The following is an 18,151-nucleotide window of genomic DNA, read 5'->3' as shown; positions in this document are numbered from 1 at the left end:
TGTAAATGTCAGATTCAGTCCAATTTAATTTTGAGGTTTATGAAATTCTGCTAACCTATCATTCCATGTAATTTATTTTATTTGCAGACTACCATAAAAATAATGTCCATTTTCCACAAAGATAAAAGAATCAGAAGAACACATACTCTAAGTCTACCAAATGTAACTTTTTAACTTCCAGGTGTTTATGAGGTTCTGTAGTAAATGCACCCTTTATTCTAAAGGCTATTTAGGATGGGAGTGGTAAATGATCTGTGAGAGAGAATGGCAATGTAATGTTTTTAAACACCCTATCCAGAGTCTCTAGTAAGTAATAAGTAGAATCAAGACAGTAAAATATACATCTTGTCCTCAGGATGCTTATGAGACTAATTAGAAACAGAAAACATTAGTAAATGGAAAGATGAAATGAAAGATAAAAAATTTTAGCAGAATTGCAGGTGATTTGGGTTTTGAGGAGAGAGACTGGTAGAGTAAAAAAAAAGTAAAAGAATCAAAAGAATTATTAATAACTTACATTTATGGAGACAATTTTGATGACTCAAATGGGTAACAAAGCCAGAATTATACTTAGAGGTAAGAATTGTATATATTGTACAAACCCTTATCCTGTTATTCACTAAAAGGAGCATTAAAAAAATAAATGTGATAGAATGCTGCCTTCTCATCAAATGACTTTGCAGTGCATTTTCTTGATATTATTGAAAACTTCCTTATAGCAGGTTATAGATATTACCAAGTAAATGCAATTGGCGTTCTTGGATTTATTCTTTTAAAAATGTTTGTTAAGATCCTGTTATAGGTTAGGCCCCCTCCTAGGCACATGCTTATGTTCATTCCCTTAGATATGGTGAAGAAGTATCTATTTTCAAGCTGGCAAAAGGAAATCAAATTGTTCAGTTCAACTCTTATGTTTAAAATGTGCTGCATTGTCATCAGACTTTAAATTTAACTTAAGATTTTATTGCGTCATTCATGATAGTCATCAAATTGATCTGATATAGAAGTGAATTTTATGTACCTGGCTTAGGCCTTCATAATAACCGGCGTTGCTGCTAGTTGTAACTATAGGGTCAAAAATAAGCACAGAGTTTTATATCTCTAAATCAAAACTTTCATCAGGTTATCTTGAGATTGTGCACTTTGCCAGCCTTGCTACATTTCTATTAATTAACATCACTGGGATTCATAAAGTACCTATTAGTTCTAAAAATATGTATAAATAGGAGATGAATTAATTTACAGAATATCACAAAAAAAAAATACCAAGTCTGGAATTAGAGTCCTTTTAAGTTTTATAGGAACTAATCATACCACGAATGGAAGCTATCTGGAACCAACCAGCCCCACTGTTCAGCTACCTTGCCCTGCCAGTGCCAAAGACACTTAGAATGGTATTTACAGTTCAGACATTTTCAGACTGGTTTCTTTCTTTCTTTCTTTATTATTATTATTTTTTTAACATCTTTATTGGAGTATAATTGCTTTACAATGGTGTGTTAGTTTCTGCTTTATAACAAAGTGAATCAGCTATACATGTACATATATCCCCATATCTCTTCCCTCTTGCGTCTCCCTCCCTCCCACCCTCCCTATCCCACCCCTCCAGGTGGTCACAAAACACCGAGCTGATCTCCCTGTGCTATGCGGCTGCTTCCCACTAGCTATCTATTTTACATTTGGTAGTATATATAAGTCCATGCCACTCTCTCACTTCGTCCCAGCTTACCCTTCCCCCTCCCCGTGTCCTCAAGTCCATTCTGTAGTAGGTCTGCGTCTTTATTCCCATCCTGCCCCTCCTACTGAACGCTGGCAGAAGACCTCAGACCTTTCTTTCTTTCTTTTTTAAAAAATTGTATTTATTTTTGGCTGCATTGGGTCTAGTTGCAGCACGTGGGCTCGCTCAGTAGTTGCAGCACGTGGGCCCTAGAGCGTGTGGGCTTCAGTAGTTGTGGCACATGGGCTCAGTAGTTGTGGCTCAGAGTCTCTAGAGCGCAGGCTCAGTAGTTGGGGCACACTGGCTTAGTTGCTCCGCGGCATGTGGGATCTTCCTGGACCAGGGATCCAACCTGTGTCCCCTGCATTGGCAGGCGGATTCTTAACCACTGCACCACCAGGGAATTCCCTTCAGATTGGTTTCTAAAGACCCCTAGGTTTCCAGGTGCTGATGAGCTATATAGTATAAAGATGGAGGCCAGGACTTACCTGGTGGCGTAGCGGTTGAGAATCTGCCTGCCAATGCAGGGGACGCGGGTTCGAGCCCTGGTACGGGAAGATCCCACATGCTGTGGAGCAGCTAAGCCCGTGCGCCACAACTACTGAGCCTGCGCTCTAGAGCCTCTGAGCCACAACTACTGAGCCCATGTGCCACAACTACTGAAGCCCGCACGCCTAGAGCCCGTGCTCCACAACAAGAGAAGCCGCCGCAGTGAGAAGCCTGCGCACCGCAACAAGGAGTAGTCCCCACTCACCACAACTAGAGAAAGCCCGCATGCAGCAACAAAGACCCAACACAGCCAAAAATTAAAAAAATTAAAAAAAAAAAAGATGGAGGCCATCCACCTCTTTCCCTTTCAGTCAAAGTATTGCTGATTATATTTGGGCTGTGCGGGGGAAGGGGGGTTCTAACTAACATGTAAAATCACTGCACTATATGAAATATCCTGACCTTACTTCTATACACAAATGCCACCAAAGTCAAAGTCTTCATGATAATAGTCTCTGTGTGTGGAAAAAGAGTCTGAGGATGCTGAGGCATCCTTTGTTTGTTCATCGTGGTCAGTGCCCGCCAGATTCCTTAATAGAAATTGTATCTACTTCTGGACGCCACAATTTAAGAGAAATACCAAGAGCTTGGAGAGAAGTCAGAGTACAGGCGCAAAGACAATTACAGAGAATGAGACCTACGAGGAAACTAGAATTATTTTACTTTGAAAGAGAGAAGTCAGACGGCAATTCATTAATGGTCTTCCAGAAATTAGGAATTATTACGTTAAGGTTAAGGATTGGATTTCCTTCATTTGCAAACATAGTCAAGTAAATACCGTTTCAGGTTTAGCAAGAAGAATATAGTGTAGAACCAAAAGAAAAAATAACAGTCAGATGCTAAGCCTCTTTAATCAAAGGAACAGATCACTCAGTACACTATGAAATTTTTTTTTAAAGGCAATATGAATCCCTAGCTGTTTTATGTATTAAATGTAATACTACCTGAAGGAACAGGGGTGAATTAAATGAACTTTGTTTTTCAACACTGTGACTCAGTGATTTATCTTTAAATTATATCAGAAGGTATAGATTTCAAACAATTATTTTGAATTAGAGTCTCATAGCCTGATGCTGCCAGGAGAGGAGCTGCTTTCTAATAATGTTAAGGAACTTAGTGGTGAGGAGGAATATTTATTCCAAGGGTCATGAACTCATATACCTACAGGGGCCCGTGGGTATCACGAAGGAGTGATGCTAACAGCTTAGAATAATGAATTATGGAAGTTAGGGTGTATTAGAAAATGTACCTGTGTAAAGGGACAACGACTGCTGACTCTGGCCAGTGGTTGTCATGTCGTAATGTGCCTATATTGCCAGATCTTTGGCTTTCTCAAGGAAAACTGGAAATCTAGAATCTTAGGTGAAAGTTTTTAACATTGCCGAAATGCTGAGATTTATTAAAGTAGTACTGTATAGGCAAAGCAATACACCTATGTGGGCTGTAAGTTAGAAACCTTTGGTTAATCCTTTAGGTCACTAGTTAACCACCACGTTGGTTAAACAAACAAATGAAACAGAGTTGACTGAACTCTAAAACTTAGGACAATCAATCTACTAAACCTTTGTAAGGCTTAATTAAGGTCCTTTCCAACTCGATGAATCTTTTGGTCTCCCCTTCCTTCTTCCCTGCTGTCAATATTGGGTGACTTATTCATTACAGGTGGTGGGAATTTAAAGGAATTACTTATTTCCCTTAGCAACATAATTTTATTTAGTAAAAACATCAAACACTTTGATTTAAAATATTTTGTTGCTTTACTAAAGATACTGCTGATGCTATTAGATTTTTAGAAATGCACTTATAAATGGCATAGACATGTCACTTTGGATCTTTGAACTAACATTTGTTTGTAACATTGGCTGAATGAGGCATGCTTGACTCAAAAGCCTACTTAACACTTTTACCATTTGGTGACATATTTTATTTCTCTTTTGTAAAATAGTTTAAAATAACCCACCTCCACGTGGGTAAGGACAGCTGGATTTCTGAAATCCCCTTCCTTTCAGACAGGAGAATATGCCACAGATGAAGAGGAGGATGAGGTAGGACCTGTTCTTCCTGGCAGTGACATCGCCATTGAAGTCTTCGAGCTGCCTGAGAATGAGGACATGTTTTCCCCGTCAGACCTGGACACAACCAAGCTCAGTCACAAGTTCAAAGAGGTAAGTTGCTGATCTGCAAAATATTTTTCTATAGCTGTCCATTTCATTATTAAGTATATATATTTGTTTGAAAAGTGTATTAAGAATAATCAGTTTTCTAAAGAAAGCCTTTCAGTAACAGATTGTCCTGAATCTCATTGAATTTCAAGGCAAAAGTTAAGTAGATCTCATTCCACAATCATTAATTTAAATGCTTGTTATTTGTCATAGTGACAGTTTTTAACTTGTCTGTTCCATAGTTTCAAGCTATAGCTTAAATTTGCAGTTTTCGTGTCAAGGTTATATTTGTAAAGCTTTATGAAAGTTTTGGGACCTGGCTTTCCTCGAAGGCAGTGATTTCTAAAAAGGCTTTTTTTTTTCTTTTCCTAAAATAGACAAGGTTCCAACAGGGATCAGATGATATTCCCAAGTGGTTTAATTGAAGAAAGTTTGGCGAATGAACTTTGAGTAGAGTTAACAGAACTACCAAGGGATGGTGCAGTGCAGAGGGACCGGCCACAGGGGAAGTTGTTACCATCTTTTGGCTTAATGGGTAAAGAGGGAAAGAGATTACCTTTTTTTGAAGGAGGGCCATTCAACATCTGCAGCTTTGTAAGATGCAACCACTGCTAAAAACTACATCCTGGGGGTAAGGTATATACCAAGACCCTTCCGTCCGCTTGTTGATGCCTCCCATCAGCCTAACCCAGGCAGGGGAGCCTGGGAGATTCAGTCTTGAAATCTGAAGAGATTAGCCTCCTGAGGCAGGAGCTGTCAGAAAAGGGCCAGGAATGGATCCTGAGGGGGCGAATGCAGATAACCACAAAAACTCTTCTTCCAAATTAACTTCTCAGAACCCCAACTTGTAAAACAGAAACAGTGATGAAAGGGTCCACAAGCATTTTATTCTTCATTGCTTTGTGGAACATCCTCCGTTGTTGGAGATAAGTATGTCATTATTTACAGCCTCCCCACAATAACCCTGAAGCACTGAGACTTGTAAACCATTGTTTTGTGGTTGCGAGTCTCTTAGGGACTTGACCACTTGGAAAATATATTCTCCTATTCATGAAAAACAAGGAATATAATTGTAGATTTATAATTTATAAATTTATTATAATTTCTAATTTTGATGTATTATAAACAGGTCAATTTTATATGTTCTCACGTTTTACCTAATACACCTAGTACATTGACTTACCTTTTTAATTCCCTATGACAAATTTATAGTTGTGAGACCGGTGTCAAAGTGAATTTACTTTTCAAATGTAAGTTTTTATTAAATAAAACAACTTATGTTCATTATAGAGTTTTAGAAAATACAGATTTGTATAAATGCCAAAAACTCATTCCTAATCCCAGTATTGTGGTATTTGGGATTGTAGGATGTATACTGTGTTAAATTCCTGCTCTTGCTACTTAAAAGTGTACTATTAGGGTTTTCCCATGTCATCAAATATTTTTCCATAAATGATGCTTATTTACTGTTTCATCTTATGGATCTTATATAATTTACTTAATTCTTTGTTTTGGAACATATCCTTTGTTTCCAGGTCTTTTCAAATTATTAAAAGTAACTTTGCAATAAATATTGCAATAAATTATCCTTAGGATAATTTCTTACAGTGGAATTATTAGATCAAAGAATATGACTGTTTTGGGGACTTGTACTTAATGCCAAGTTGCCACCAGAATGGCTTTTCTTGGTAATATAGAAATTTATTTATGTCACCCAGTGGTTTCGAGTGCCCATTTCTCTTCCACATATTGTTATTAGTCAGGTTGAACCATTTCCATTTATATAGTTCACAGAGTCCTTGAGGCAAAATACATAGGTTTTTCAGATGATTTATGACTATTCCTAGTTCTAAATCAGATACCAACGTCTCAGTGACAATGTAGTACACTATTATATAATGATTAGAATTCTCTTATAGTAGAAGTAACAATGCCTATCTTAGGACCATTTCTTATAAAGTCTTTCTAGATTAACTGATATCTTCAAACCAAAGAAAAATGCAGAAAAAGAAAGTTCTTCTGCAGGAAGTGACTGAGTGGGAGGAAGTGGTATAATCTGTTTCTCTTCGGCTCTGATTTGGCCCAATAATACATATTATCTGAAGAGTAGATGAACTGTTTGTTCTTTAAGAAATCTTCCTTGAGAAAAGACAGTCTCTTCAATAAGTGTTGCTGGGAAAACTGGACAGCTACATGTAAAAGAATGAAATTAGAACACTCCCTAACACCATACACAAAAATAAACTCAAAATGGATTGAAGACCTAAATGTAAGACCAAACACTATAAAACTCTTAGATGAAAACATAGGAAGAACACTCTTTGACATAAGTCACAGCAAGATCCTTTTTGACCCACCTCCTAGAGTAGTGGAAATAAAAACAAAAATAAACAAATGGGACCTAATGAAACCTCAAAGCTTTTGCACAGCAAAGGAAACTATAAACAAGACGAAAAGACAACCCTCAGAATGGGAGAAAATATTTGCAAATGAATCAACGGGCAAAGGATTAATCTCCAAAATATATAAACAGCTTATACAGCTCAATAACAAGAAAACAAACAACCCAATCAAAAAATGGGCAGAAGACCTAAATAGACATTTCTCCAAGGAAGACATACAGATGGCCAAGAAGCACATGAAAAGCTGCTCAACATCACTATTAGAGAAATGCAAATCAAAACTACACTGAGGTATCACCTCACGCCAGTTAGAATGGACATCATCAGAAAATCTACAAACAACAAATGCTGGAGAGGGTGTGGAGAAAAGGGAACCCTCTTGCACTGTTGGTGGGAATGTATATTGATACAGCCACTATGAAGAACAGTATGGAGGTTCCTTAAAAAACTAAAAATAGAATTACCATATGACCCAGCAATCCCACTACTGGGCATATACCCAGAGAAAACCATAATTTAAAAAGACACATGCACCCCAGTGTTCATCGCAGCACTATTTACAATAGCCAGGTCATGGAAGCAACCTAAATGCCCATCGACAGACAAATGGATAAAGAAGATGTGGTACATATGTACAATGGAATATTACTCAGCCATAAAAAGGAATGGAATTGGGTCGTTTGTAGAGACGTGGATGGACCTAGAGACTGTCATACAGAGTGAAGTAAGTCAGAAAAAGAAAAACAAATATCGTATATTAATGCATATATGTGGAATCTAGAAAAATGGTACAGATGAATCGGTTTTCAAGGCAGAAATAGAGACACAGATGTAGAGAACAAATGTATGGACACCAAGGGGGAAAAGGGGGGGTGGTGGTGGGATGAACTGGGAGATTGGGATTGACATATATACACTAATATGTATAAAATAGGTAACTAATAAGAACCTGCTGTATTAAAAAAAAAAAAAAAAAGACCCTAGGACCTTCTATGAAATCTAAGAGGACTCAGTCATATTCAGTAGATGCCCCTGCCTTGCTTATATTCCTGATTTTACTGATTGTAGCTTGTATTGTTTTCCTCATCTCATTCTTGCTACACTTTGGGAAATCCTCACATATTTTGTGCTAATTAATATAACACTCTCAATTTAGTCTGTCTCTTTATTATTGTCCACTCACCTTCCCATCTTCTGACATACATCTAATGAAAGAAATAGAGGAATAAAAAGCTGTGATCATTCACAAATGTCCTTGATAGCTGCCCATGGAATTCCAAGGGTCTTCTGAAGTATTATATTTTTGTTTGTTTGTTTTGTGTTTGTGGTTGCAGTTGTGGTCAATGCTGCTGTGATTTTGGTGAGCCTCTGATAAATCTGTTCAAATAAATTCTTGTTCCAATCAAAAAAAAAAAGAAAAGAATAATACCATGTGGTTTCACTTATATGTGGAATCTAAAAAAACAAAAAATCTTCCTTGAATGTTGTAACTCTCAATCCAACTTTGAGGCAGTGAGGACAAGGTTGTGTACCCTGGCAAAAGCCTATTATATAGCTCTTCCGTGTTGCCAGGTAAGTATGACCCCTACTCTTTGTTAGATAATTGAGCTGGAAATAGGGTACACATTTTTTTAATGGAAGCTAAGGAGCCTAAAAAGCAGAAATAGTATATGGAAGGTTATAGCCTCCATTTTCTGAATTGAGCCAAGGACTCAGTGCTCCATAAATATTGTTTGAAGTTGACGCCATAGTGCAGACAGCTGCGTGATCTGGACCAGGGGTTGGCAAACTATGGCCTATTGGCCAAATTGGGCCTGCTGCCTTTTTTTGCAAATAAAGCTTTATTCAAACACAGCCATGGATATGCATTTATTTATTGTTTGTGGTTGCTTCTATTCTACAACAGTAAAGCTGAGTAGTTGTACAGAGACCATATGGCCTCCAAATCCTAAATTCCTTGCTGTTTGGACTTTGACAGAAAATGGCTGCTGACGTTGGTGTAGGCTGCTCCATGATCTGGACCCATTCTGTATAGCATGGCTGATTTAGTTTTAGCCAGAGCAACCAAATCTGTAGTTTTAATTTTGGCTTTTAAGAATTGGAGGTTTGTCACCACCTCTAGAACAGACAAATACTACATCATTTCACTTCTAATCCTTTTATTCTCTTTTGTTTTATATTTAACATATGAATATATTTATTTCTTCAGGAGATTGCTACTCAGTACCAACTGTGTGGCCCTCTGTCACAGGATTTGTATCTTGTACACTGCCACTACCACAGTTTGAAATTTCTTTATGTGATTAACATACACACCCAAATACTGTACAGTGTTAGATATTTTTCACAAGATTATACACAAAACCTGGGGTGGAGGTGGAGAGTCATTTTGTGTTGGAGTCTGTAGAAAGTCTCATATTACAGAGAGTTCTCTTAATTACATTATTTCAAGCAAAAGTGTATGTTACACTGTTTGGGCAAAGCAAATTAGACTAACATTCTCTCAGTCATTCCTACTTTTTGCCCATTATGTATCTTGCTACTAGACTCTAAGCTCCTCTGTTTTTGCTGAATACTGTACCCACAGTCTTTGCACAGTTCTTGGCATACAGTTAGTGGTTAAATATTTGGTGAATGAATGGTATCAAGCATATACTAGAATTTGTTGTATAAACAAGACAGCTCCCTAATTTAATTTTCCCAAATAGCTGACAAGGGGGCTAGCACTTTTATTAAACGCTCATTTACCCATTTCCTTCTGGTTGGAGGCCCAGCGTTATTATCTACAGTATTTGTGCCTTTACACTCTGGACTGCTTTTGGTCTTCATATTGTGTTCCACTTTCTCATTAATTTTTGGTGCCGTACTGTTAGAATATATATAAAACATTGATGGAATAAATCAGATCCATCTAACTCTTTTCTTCAGAAATTCCGTTACTTTTCAGCTTATTCAAGAAAACACTTGAATCACTTTAACTCCCTTGAAAAAACTTCCTTGCATTTTCTTACTGTAATTACATTAAGATAGTAAATTAACTTGCAGAAAACTGGCATTTTTATCACATTGACTCTTTTAATCCAAGTTTATGGAATGTATCTGTTTAATTCAAGCCTTTTTTTCTGACCTCTCTCAAATTTTATAGTCCCCTCTATTATATAAACGTCACCTAAGAAAATCTTAACTAGAGTGGATTAATCAAAAGCTGCCACAAAGGTTATATTAGCTCCAATATAAGTTAAGAAGTCTTCTCTGTTTTTCTATTTTCAGAAATGACTTTTATAGGAGACACTTAATGACTTGCATAAGATCGCAATTTCTGTTCCCTGAAAGTTTGTTATTACTCAGCTGTAAAACCATCTGTGCCTTTGTGGAGGAAGATTTGAAATACTTTTTTATAATAGCTATTAGTCTTTTCAAGTTTTCAAGTTTTTCTTGGGCCAATTTTGGTATTTTGTATTTCTCAAGAAATTCATATATTTCCTCTAGGCATTCATATTTATTAACTTATATTTTTATAATGTAGCTTTAAAATACTGAAATCTTTAGTATCTATAACTAGTTACTTTTTTTATTCTTTTCTTTATTTGAGTACTTTCAATTTTTTCTCAGTGTTTTTTTCTAGAATTTATCTGTCATGTTAGCTTTACATTTCTTTTTAAATTAAAAAATACTTATTATTTCCTACCAATATCTTTATTTTTCCTCCTTTTTTATTTTTTGGCATTAATCAGTTGCACTTGGTACATTTACTTTTGATAACCCTTACAGTCTGATAAGTGTATTTAAAGCTATAATTTTTTTCTGAATATTGCTTTAGCTACATGTCACAATTTTTTTTACATTTAGAATGCCACTGCCATTTAGATGTAATTTCTTTTGCAATTTCCTCTTTAACACAAGAAGTATGTAGTGGCATATTTTACTTTCCACACATATCAACTTTATTTTGCTATCCTTTTGTTATTGGGTTCTAATTTTATCACACTATTCAGAAAACATATTCCATATGGTAGCTATTTAGAATTTTCAAGACATCTTTTGTAACTTAATTCATAAATAGTTGTATTTAAATATTCCTCATGTATGCAAAAAGCACACATATTCTGTGCTTGGGTATGAAATTTATATAAGTTAAATTTATATGGATAAGATTAATAATACAAGCACACACATCTTCTCTGCAGTGTGGCTTAGATTTTGTTGGCTTGATGTACTAATTCTGAAAAGCATATGTTAAAATTACCAGCTACAGTTGTTTCTTTCTTCCTATAATTCTAGCAATTGTAGTTTTATACATTTTAAATCTTTGTTGTTAGCTGCCTATATGTTCAGGATTACTACAGCTTTTCGATTTATTGTAACATCTCCCTTGTTTCTAATGATGCATTTTACTCCAAATTCTATTTTGTCTGATAGTAAAAATTCAACACTGGCTTTCTTTTGCTTCATATCTGCTTCACAGTATCTATTTCTTCCATCTCTTTGTTTTCAGCCATTCTGTATCCTTTTGCACAATTGTGTTTCCTTCAGTAAACCTATTCCTAAATCTTACTTTTATACTACTCTAGGAGTCTTTGTCAGTTAATTGGTGAGTTTACCCCATTTATATTTACTTTAATCATTTTAATATTAGAACTTACATCTACCACCTTATTTCATATATTACAGTTTCCATGCTTCTTGTTTTGTTTTGATCTTTTTACCTACTTGCCATTAGACACATCAAATTTTCATCTGCTGCTTAAAAGTTATACATTTTTATTCTATTCTTCTAGAGATTACCCTTGAGTAACTTTGACTCAGTCTTAGGATTATTTTCTCCCAGCAATATAGAAAGCAGATCAGCAGCTATGTCTTTACCATTTAACAAAATGATAGCCATAGCATATGCTTATCTACCTCCCCTCTCCTCTAATTCTAATTATCGTGACACAGGAATGATAATTAACTGGGTTTAATACTTTGATTCACAACCTTTTCCCCTGAAAATGTTGTAGGGCAAGCTTCATTGTTTTGAACTAGCATTGCATACTGTAAAGGAAAAGTCTAATGACAACAGATATTTGGATGCTTGTATTACTTTAACCTTGTACTTTAAATTTTTTATCACAATTTCTTTTTTTTTTTAAACAACTTTATTGGAGTATAATTGCTTTACAATGTTCTGTTAGTTTCTGCTGTATAACAAAGTGAGTCAGCTATATGTATACATATATCCCCATATCCCCTCCCTCTTGTATCTCCCTCCCACCCTCCCTATCCCACCCCTCTAGGTGGTCACAGAGCACCGAGCTGATCTCCCTGTGCTATGGGGCTGCTTCCCACTAGCTATCTATTTTACATTTGGTAGTGTATGTATGTCCATGCCACTCTCTCACTTCGTCCCACCTTACCCTTCCTGCTCCCTGTGTCCTCAGTCTGTTCTCTACATCTGCATCTGTATTCCTGTCCTGCCCCTAGGTTTTTCAGAGCCTTTTTTTTTTCTTTTAGATTCCATATATATGCGTTAGCATATGGTATTTGTTTTTCTCTTTCTGACTTACTTCACTCTGTATGACAGACTCTAGGTCCATCCATGTCACTACAAATAACTCAATTTTGTTTCTTTTTATGGCTGAGTAATATTCCACTGTATATATGTGCCACATCTTCTTTACAGTTTCTTGAAGTAGGCCTCCTTTCATTCATTTTTTCTTCCTATCTGCTTTCCTTGTTTTATGTTTGTGTTTATGTTTTCATTTTAGTCTATGAATATTTTCTTCATTTAAAAATTTTTTTCAGTTTCTGTTTCTTTTCTAGAAACCCTGTCTTCAGTATTATCTTTTTTGTTTCTTTTGTTTTTTTCTATTTCTGAGATTGTTCTCAAATGTGTCCTCTCATGTCAGTGATTCAGTTTTCTGTAGCATTAAATATGCTTTTAACTTCAAGTTCAGGTATGCTCTTTAGCACCTCTAAAATGACTTAATTCTCTTAATTACATTTTTAGTTTCCTTACTCTCCACTCATTCCTCATGCTTCTTCACTTTCTCTTCGTCTTGGTGTTCCACAGAGTTACTTTAAAATGTCTTTTTATTTATGGGATACATAATTTTCACAGGTTTACTTACTTGAATTTTCAAGTTGATACTCTCTTTTCCTTGATCTGAAGTAATAGGCTCAGTTTTGCCTTTTTCTCATTTATTTATCTTGAAATTAGGCAAAAACCTTTTTTTGTATTCAAGCAGCAATTATCCACTTTTAAAAATTACAAATCCCATTTCTAGACCTACATCAGGAGGACATATCTATGTGCCTAGTTTCCAGCCTGGTTGCTATTTTCTGGTAACCTATCATCTAAAGCAGTTCTCTGTACTAAGGTGGGATATCCAAATCTCGCCACTCAGTTCTTGAAGTTAAAGGGAAAAAAAAGTTATTCCTTGCTATCAAAGCACTTACTGTGACTGCCCCTGTCTGTATCGCTGCACTTTGGGGTCTGCAGGTGAAAGTAGGCAATGTGCCACTATCAGCCACCCTTCCTGCATTCTTTTCCTCATCTAGCAGTTGCTTTCTGAATGAATATGGAAGGTGGAGAGTTAGAGAACCTGGTTGGAGGACAGCTCCTGGGAAGGACTGTAGAGGTTGCCCATCTTCCTCACTGGATAGACTTGGTATCTCAAGCAATCAGTGAGAGAGACACAAAGCATCTCCCTGTCTTTGGAGTGAAGCTTGGATAGATTTTTCTTAATTCAACTTCATGACTCCTTCATATTCTAGTAACAGTTGTTTCTAGTTTCAGTGTCAATTTGGTTGTGAGTTTTTCTTTTGTAATGTGATTTCACTGGAAATTTAGTGGGAAGTAGGAAGAGGCTGAATCGGAAACTGCTGGCCAGGTGCCGTTTCAGTGGACTGTGCAGTGCTTCCCCTCCACCATTCCTTCTCGGGAGCCATAGATATTAGCTCCCAGTAAAAACAGTTCTGCATTTGTCTTGAGGAAAAAATATGGAGCGTAAAAATTGTGTTATTTTGCTTACTTAAGTCATAGAGAATCTATGAAAAGTAATCTAGAAGAAGTTATTAATGCATTAGATAGTAATCTTTATGGAACTTTCCATTAATATGTAGAGAAGGTAAAAAATGTTACGTACTTAACAAGAAACAGATACTGATTTAAAGAGTAGTTGTAATTACAGGCTGTCACCTACATCCAGCACCTTCACCATCAATAACCAGTTTATGAGCACCTCCTTAGAGAGTGACCCTGTGCTGCATATACTGCAGTTAGTGTTGCCATTCACATTAGGTTACGATATCATTCAATCAGCTGATTTCAGCTAGTTTTGCATAATCTGTTTCCTGAGAAAAACACTTTTGTTAATATAAAGATAGGTACCATATATAAACCTTTGAGCGGAAATTATAAAGCAATATGGCATAGCTTCATTTTAACAGCACCAAAGTATAGGCAAAAACAGCACTTATTTCTTCTTTTGTGGAACTTACACCATCATGGGTAAGACAGACTGCAATCAAATTATCACAGAGATCATTGTAAAAATTCTGATTCCAGTGCTGAAACCACTTCATAAAGTTGTATGCAAATATCAGTTATTATTTTGCCCTTGTAAAGTAAAAACAGAGAATGTCGCTCTCATCTGTAAAATCTCTAGTACTAGAGCGCTCTTAAAATCTTTCCTGCAAAGATTCAGTGATGTGAGTACATGTTCTGTATTCATATTTTTGAAAGAAATAAACAGAAAATAAATACAGTGGGTACACCTGCAGAATGTTATATGAGAGCTACTGTTCTCCATAGGAGTGTGTGTGTTTATTTGTGCTGTAATCCTGGGGTGTATATTGATGCCATTCATGTTCAAGATGACAGAAGAGATGAAAGAGATTGGTCTTATAAGTTGAGAGACACTGACCTGCAGTCCTTCACCTTTTCTTTTTATTTGTATCCTCCCTTCCCAAGTCTTTTCACCAAACCTAGATTCTCTGAAGCCCAAAAGGTCCAACAGGTATTTCAGGCTCTGTTTCTATTAACCGGTCCTGTAGACCCTGCTCCCTGCAGCCAGCCTGACCAGTCTCGGGGGTTGTCTGTGAACCCTTACATCTGTACTTCGGAAAGGCTATTAAACGTGAAAGGAGAACTGCTCTAGAATAAGAAAACTCAACTTTGTACGCACTGTGCTTCTTTTGTCAAGTCACTTCACCTCTTTCAACAGCAATTTCCTCTTGTTCATGAAATGGAGGTATCCCAGGCCCATCATGCCCATTTGCCTGGGAGGCAGGGTCCATAGTTGGAGATATGACACGTAGGCCAAAGCCGCAGGTCACCTGAAGTTTCTCTCCAAGTTTTTTCTGAGGCATCTGGGAACTTCTCTCAGGAGGTGGTATATATTAATTTCCCTGTAGTAAGTGTTTCGAAGGTAGGTTCTATGTCACTTTCGTGTATCCTCAACGACTAGCACAGCACCTGGCACGTAGTCTCATTCAGTAAATGCTGGTTGAATAATGAGGGAGAGATTTCTTTCGAAGTTCCGTGACTAATAACAGCAGCTGACTGAGCACATGTTGTATGTAGTGTCAGAATACTCAGCCTACCAGAAGTGATCCATGGTTTCCAGGTGGACTCCTACTTTCTCATCTGGGAGGTCACAGTGATCACATATGCCTCAGGGTTTCTGTGATGATCAAATGAAAACTGTATTCCAAAGCTGGTTCAGATGAGGGGCATAAGGAAGGGAGGAACAGAGGTGGGTGGAGTCAGAGCTGGGATAATTCCCACTCCACCACCTGCTCCTGCTGGGAACTTGAAGAAGCCGTGTAACTTCTCTGAGCCTCTTTCCCTGTCTGAACAACGAGGTTAACAGTGCCTGTCCTGCCTCCCTTACAGATTCATTTGCAGTGAGGAAGGAGATGATGAAAGAGGGAAAGGGTCCTACGAATGTAAGAAACTTAGTATTAGAGGAGAGGACTGTGGACTGGAATTTGTAAAACCTGGCTTTGACACTTACTAGCTCTGCAACTTAAACTACTGAAACAGTTTCTTCCTATATAAAATGAAAGCATTAGATTAGTTTATTTTTAATGCTTTTCCTGTTAATGGTGATGGATTTGTAGAAATTCTCTTAATGTGCATGCAGGATTAAAATAATCACATATCTATAATTTTCAGCCTTATGAGTACTGGGGGAAACCTCACACTAAAACTTTTGTCCATCTTCTGAATAATGTCTGAATTTACAGACCTCATTCTGCTTTCCTGTAGCTAAAGGATTGGGCTATACTGAGTAACACTTCAAGCTTTCATCAGTGTTCTCACCTCACCGCTTATGAGTTCAACTCTCTTCTGTTATCTGTTTCGCTGAGATGGGAGGGGTAGGATAACTGAAAATCAACTTGGCTGCTTCGCAGTTTCACCTCGGTTTGTCCCACACATCAGTGGATTAGTCTAGTGTATGCATTCATAGGAGTGAAAATGCCGGCTTGGGACGAGAATTCCTAGACTCTGCAACCTTGACAACCATCTCCAGGCCCTTCATTTCGTAAATGTCACACCTGGAGTACTTGCAGGGGCCGTGGGGTTCTTCACACCTAGCCCTCTCATTTTTCGTATGGGAAACCGGCGCCCAGAGAGGTGGCTTGCTAGAGAACATGGTGATTTGAACAAAGAAAATCCAAAGTCCCAACAAGTTGTATTGCAATATATTATCCTACAGGGAGTTAACCACTGAGAAACTAAGATATGGCACTTCCTCATAGTTGCAGTGTTCATCAAAAACTCTGCCTTTTTGATTTCTTGCTACTCTTCAGCTTAGAACCAGAGGGCTTTTATTTCAGGTGCAACGTTTTACAGCATTTAGCACCTTTGAGAAGTAGAGTTAGGGTAATCATATTCAAGTTCTTCAAATCATTCTTTCTTAGTCTTGGCTAACTTTATAGGGGACTTATTCTATGCTAGACACTGCTAACAAAGAGTACTTCCTCTCTATAGAGACCGTTAGAGCACAGAAGCCCCTGGGAACAGTTAGGGTGAAAGGAGCAAGAGCCGAAGAGGCAAGAGTGACCAGGTCTGAAAGCAGGAGAGTAACATCAGTGAGTGGGGCAGAATCAAATTTGAAAGTTTCAAGATCGCCCCTCAGGAGCAGGAGCGGGACCAGAGCTGTAGCTGCACAGCCCGCAGAGCTTTAAGCCTAACAGGAAACCTGAAAGCATCACGGAGGGGGCACTTTGCAGGCAGCGTGGGGCCTCTCAGTGTCTGGGCTTTTATTCATCAGCATCTAAGGGTGTTGAACGAACCCTGTCCTTGATTCTAACTTCTTTCCCTCGTCATCCTTCCCATACGCCCCTGCTGGCCAGGTGAAAACCAAGGAAGTGCAGATTACAAACCAGAGAGAGAGCTGAGGTTTATGAGGTGGTGTGATCTCCAAAGGTTCACATTTCTGTCTTTTCATTAGCCGTCTTTCTGATAAGAAAACCTTAGACTTATTTGATTACAGTAATATGGGAAGTGTACAGTCCCTCTGTACAATCCTAAATTCAAAATGCTCTGAGACAGTTTTTTAAAATAATTTTGTAGCACACTCACTTGGGTGGTAAATCTGACCAAAACTGACAGGATGCTACAGTCTTACAGTCTTTAGGTACCTCCCTTAGTGAGAATATTCACATGTTTTGTGGCAAACATATTCATGTGTTTGATTACAGAGTGCCTCCACAGCCCCTGCTGTGGGCAATAAGCAATTTATGGAAAAATGCGTTTTACTACGTTTCTGAAATTGAAAGAACTCAGAATTCCAAAAACGCCCCAAGGATTTTAGAAAAGTGATTTTCAACCCATAAATAGTTTTCCGTAAATTTTGGTGTATTTATTTATCCCTTAAGGAATGAACGTTTCCTTCGTTTTTCTTCCCTATGAAGAAAAAGTGGTGGGGGGGAGGGGAGGGGAGAAGCAAAACAAATCTAAATGGTGGCTCTCAGGAGAATAAACTGTAGCTGAAGCTTTTTCGGGGGGGTGGGTCTAGGTCCTCAATAGGAGTAGATCTTTTAAAGGACAGAAATCTAGATCTGTACTTTTCCTACAATTAAAAAAAAAAAAAATTACAGATTTCGCCGCGGAACTGCATCATCCTCTTCTCCAGCTTTGCAGCGGCCTGAGCTGTAAAAGAGCTGCTAAGCCTAAAATGCGTGCGACTCACGGAACCAGAGCACCATCTTTCTTCCAGATTTGGAATTGAAGCTTCCCGCGGCCACTGGCCGACTTGCCTGCCAAGGCTTGTTCAATCCACAAGACTGCAAGGAAACAATTCCTTGACACTCAGATCATAAACGAAGAG

The 18,151-nt window shown here is 37.6% G+C and overlaps 1 protein-coding gene across 12 annotated transcripts in view; it reads left to right on the top strand.

Annotated features, from left to right (window-relative positions):
* PPP1R9A (protein phosphatase 1 regulatory subunit 9A) overlaps nt 1-18,151 on the top strand; it is a 295,634-nt gene that overhangs the window by 212,344 nt on the left and 65,139 nt on the right. For all 12 annotated transcript variants that reach the window (XM_082471665.1, XM_082471672.1, XM_082471666.1 and 9 more), the window contains one exon: nt 4,276-4,431. In XM_082471665.1, coding sequence (XP_082327791.1) covers nt 4,276-4,431 — 156 coding nt within the window. The remainder of the gene's footprint in view (nt 1-4,275; nt 4,432-18,151) is intronic.

The sequence above is a fragment of the Balaenoptera physalus genome (assembly GCF_965194825.1).
Source record: "Balaenoptera physalus genome assembly, chromosome: 8".
NCBI classification, from domain to species: domain Eukaryota; kingdom Metazoa; phylum Chordata; class Mammalia; order Artiodactyla; family Balaenopteridae; genus Balaenoptera; species Balaenoptera physalus.
This window is presented reverse-complemented; position numbering and strand designations above follow the sequence as displayed.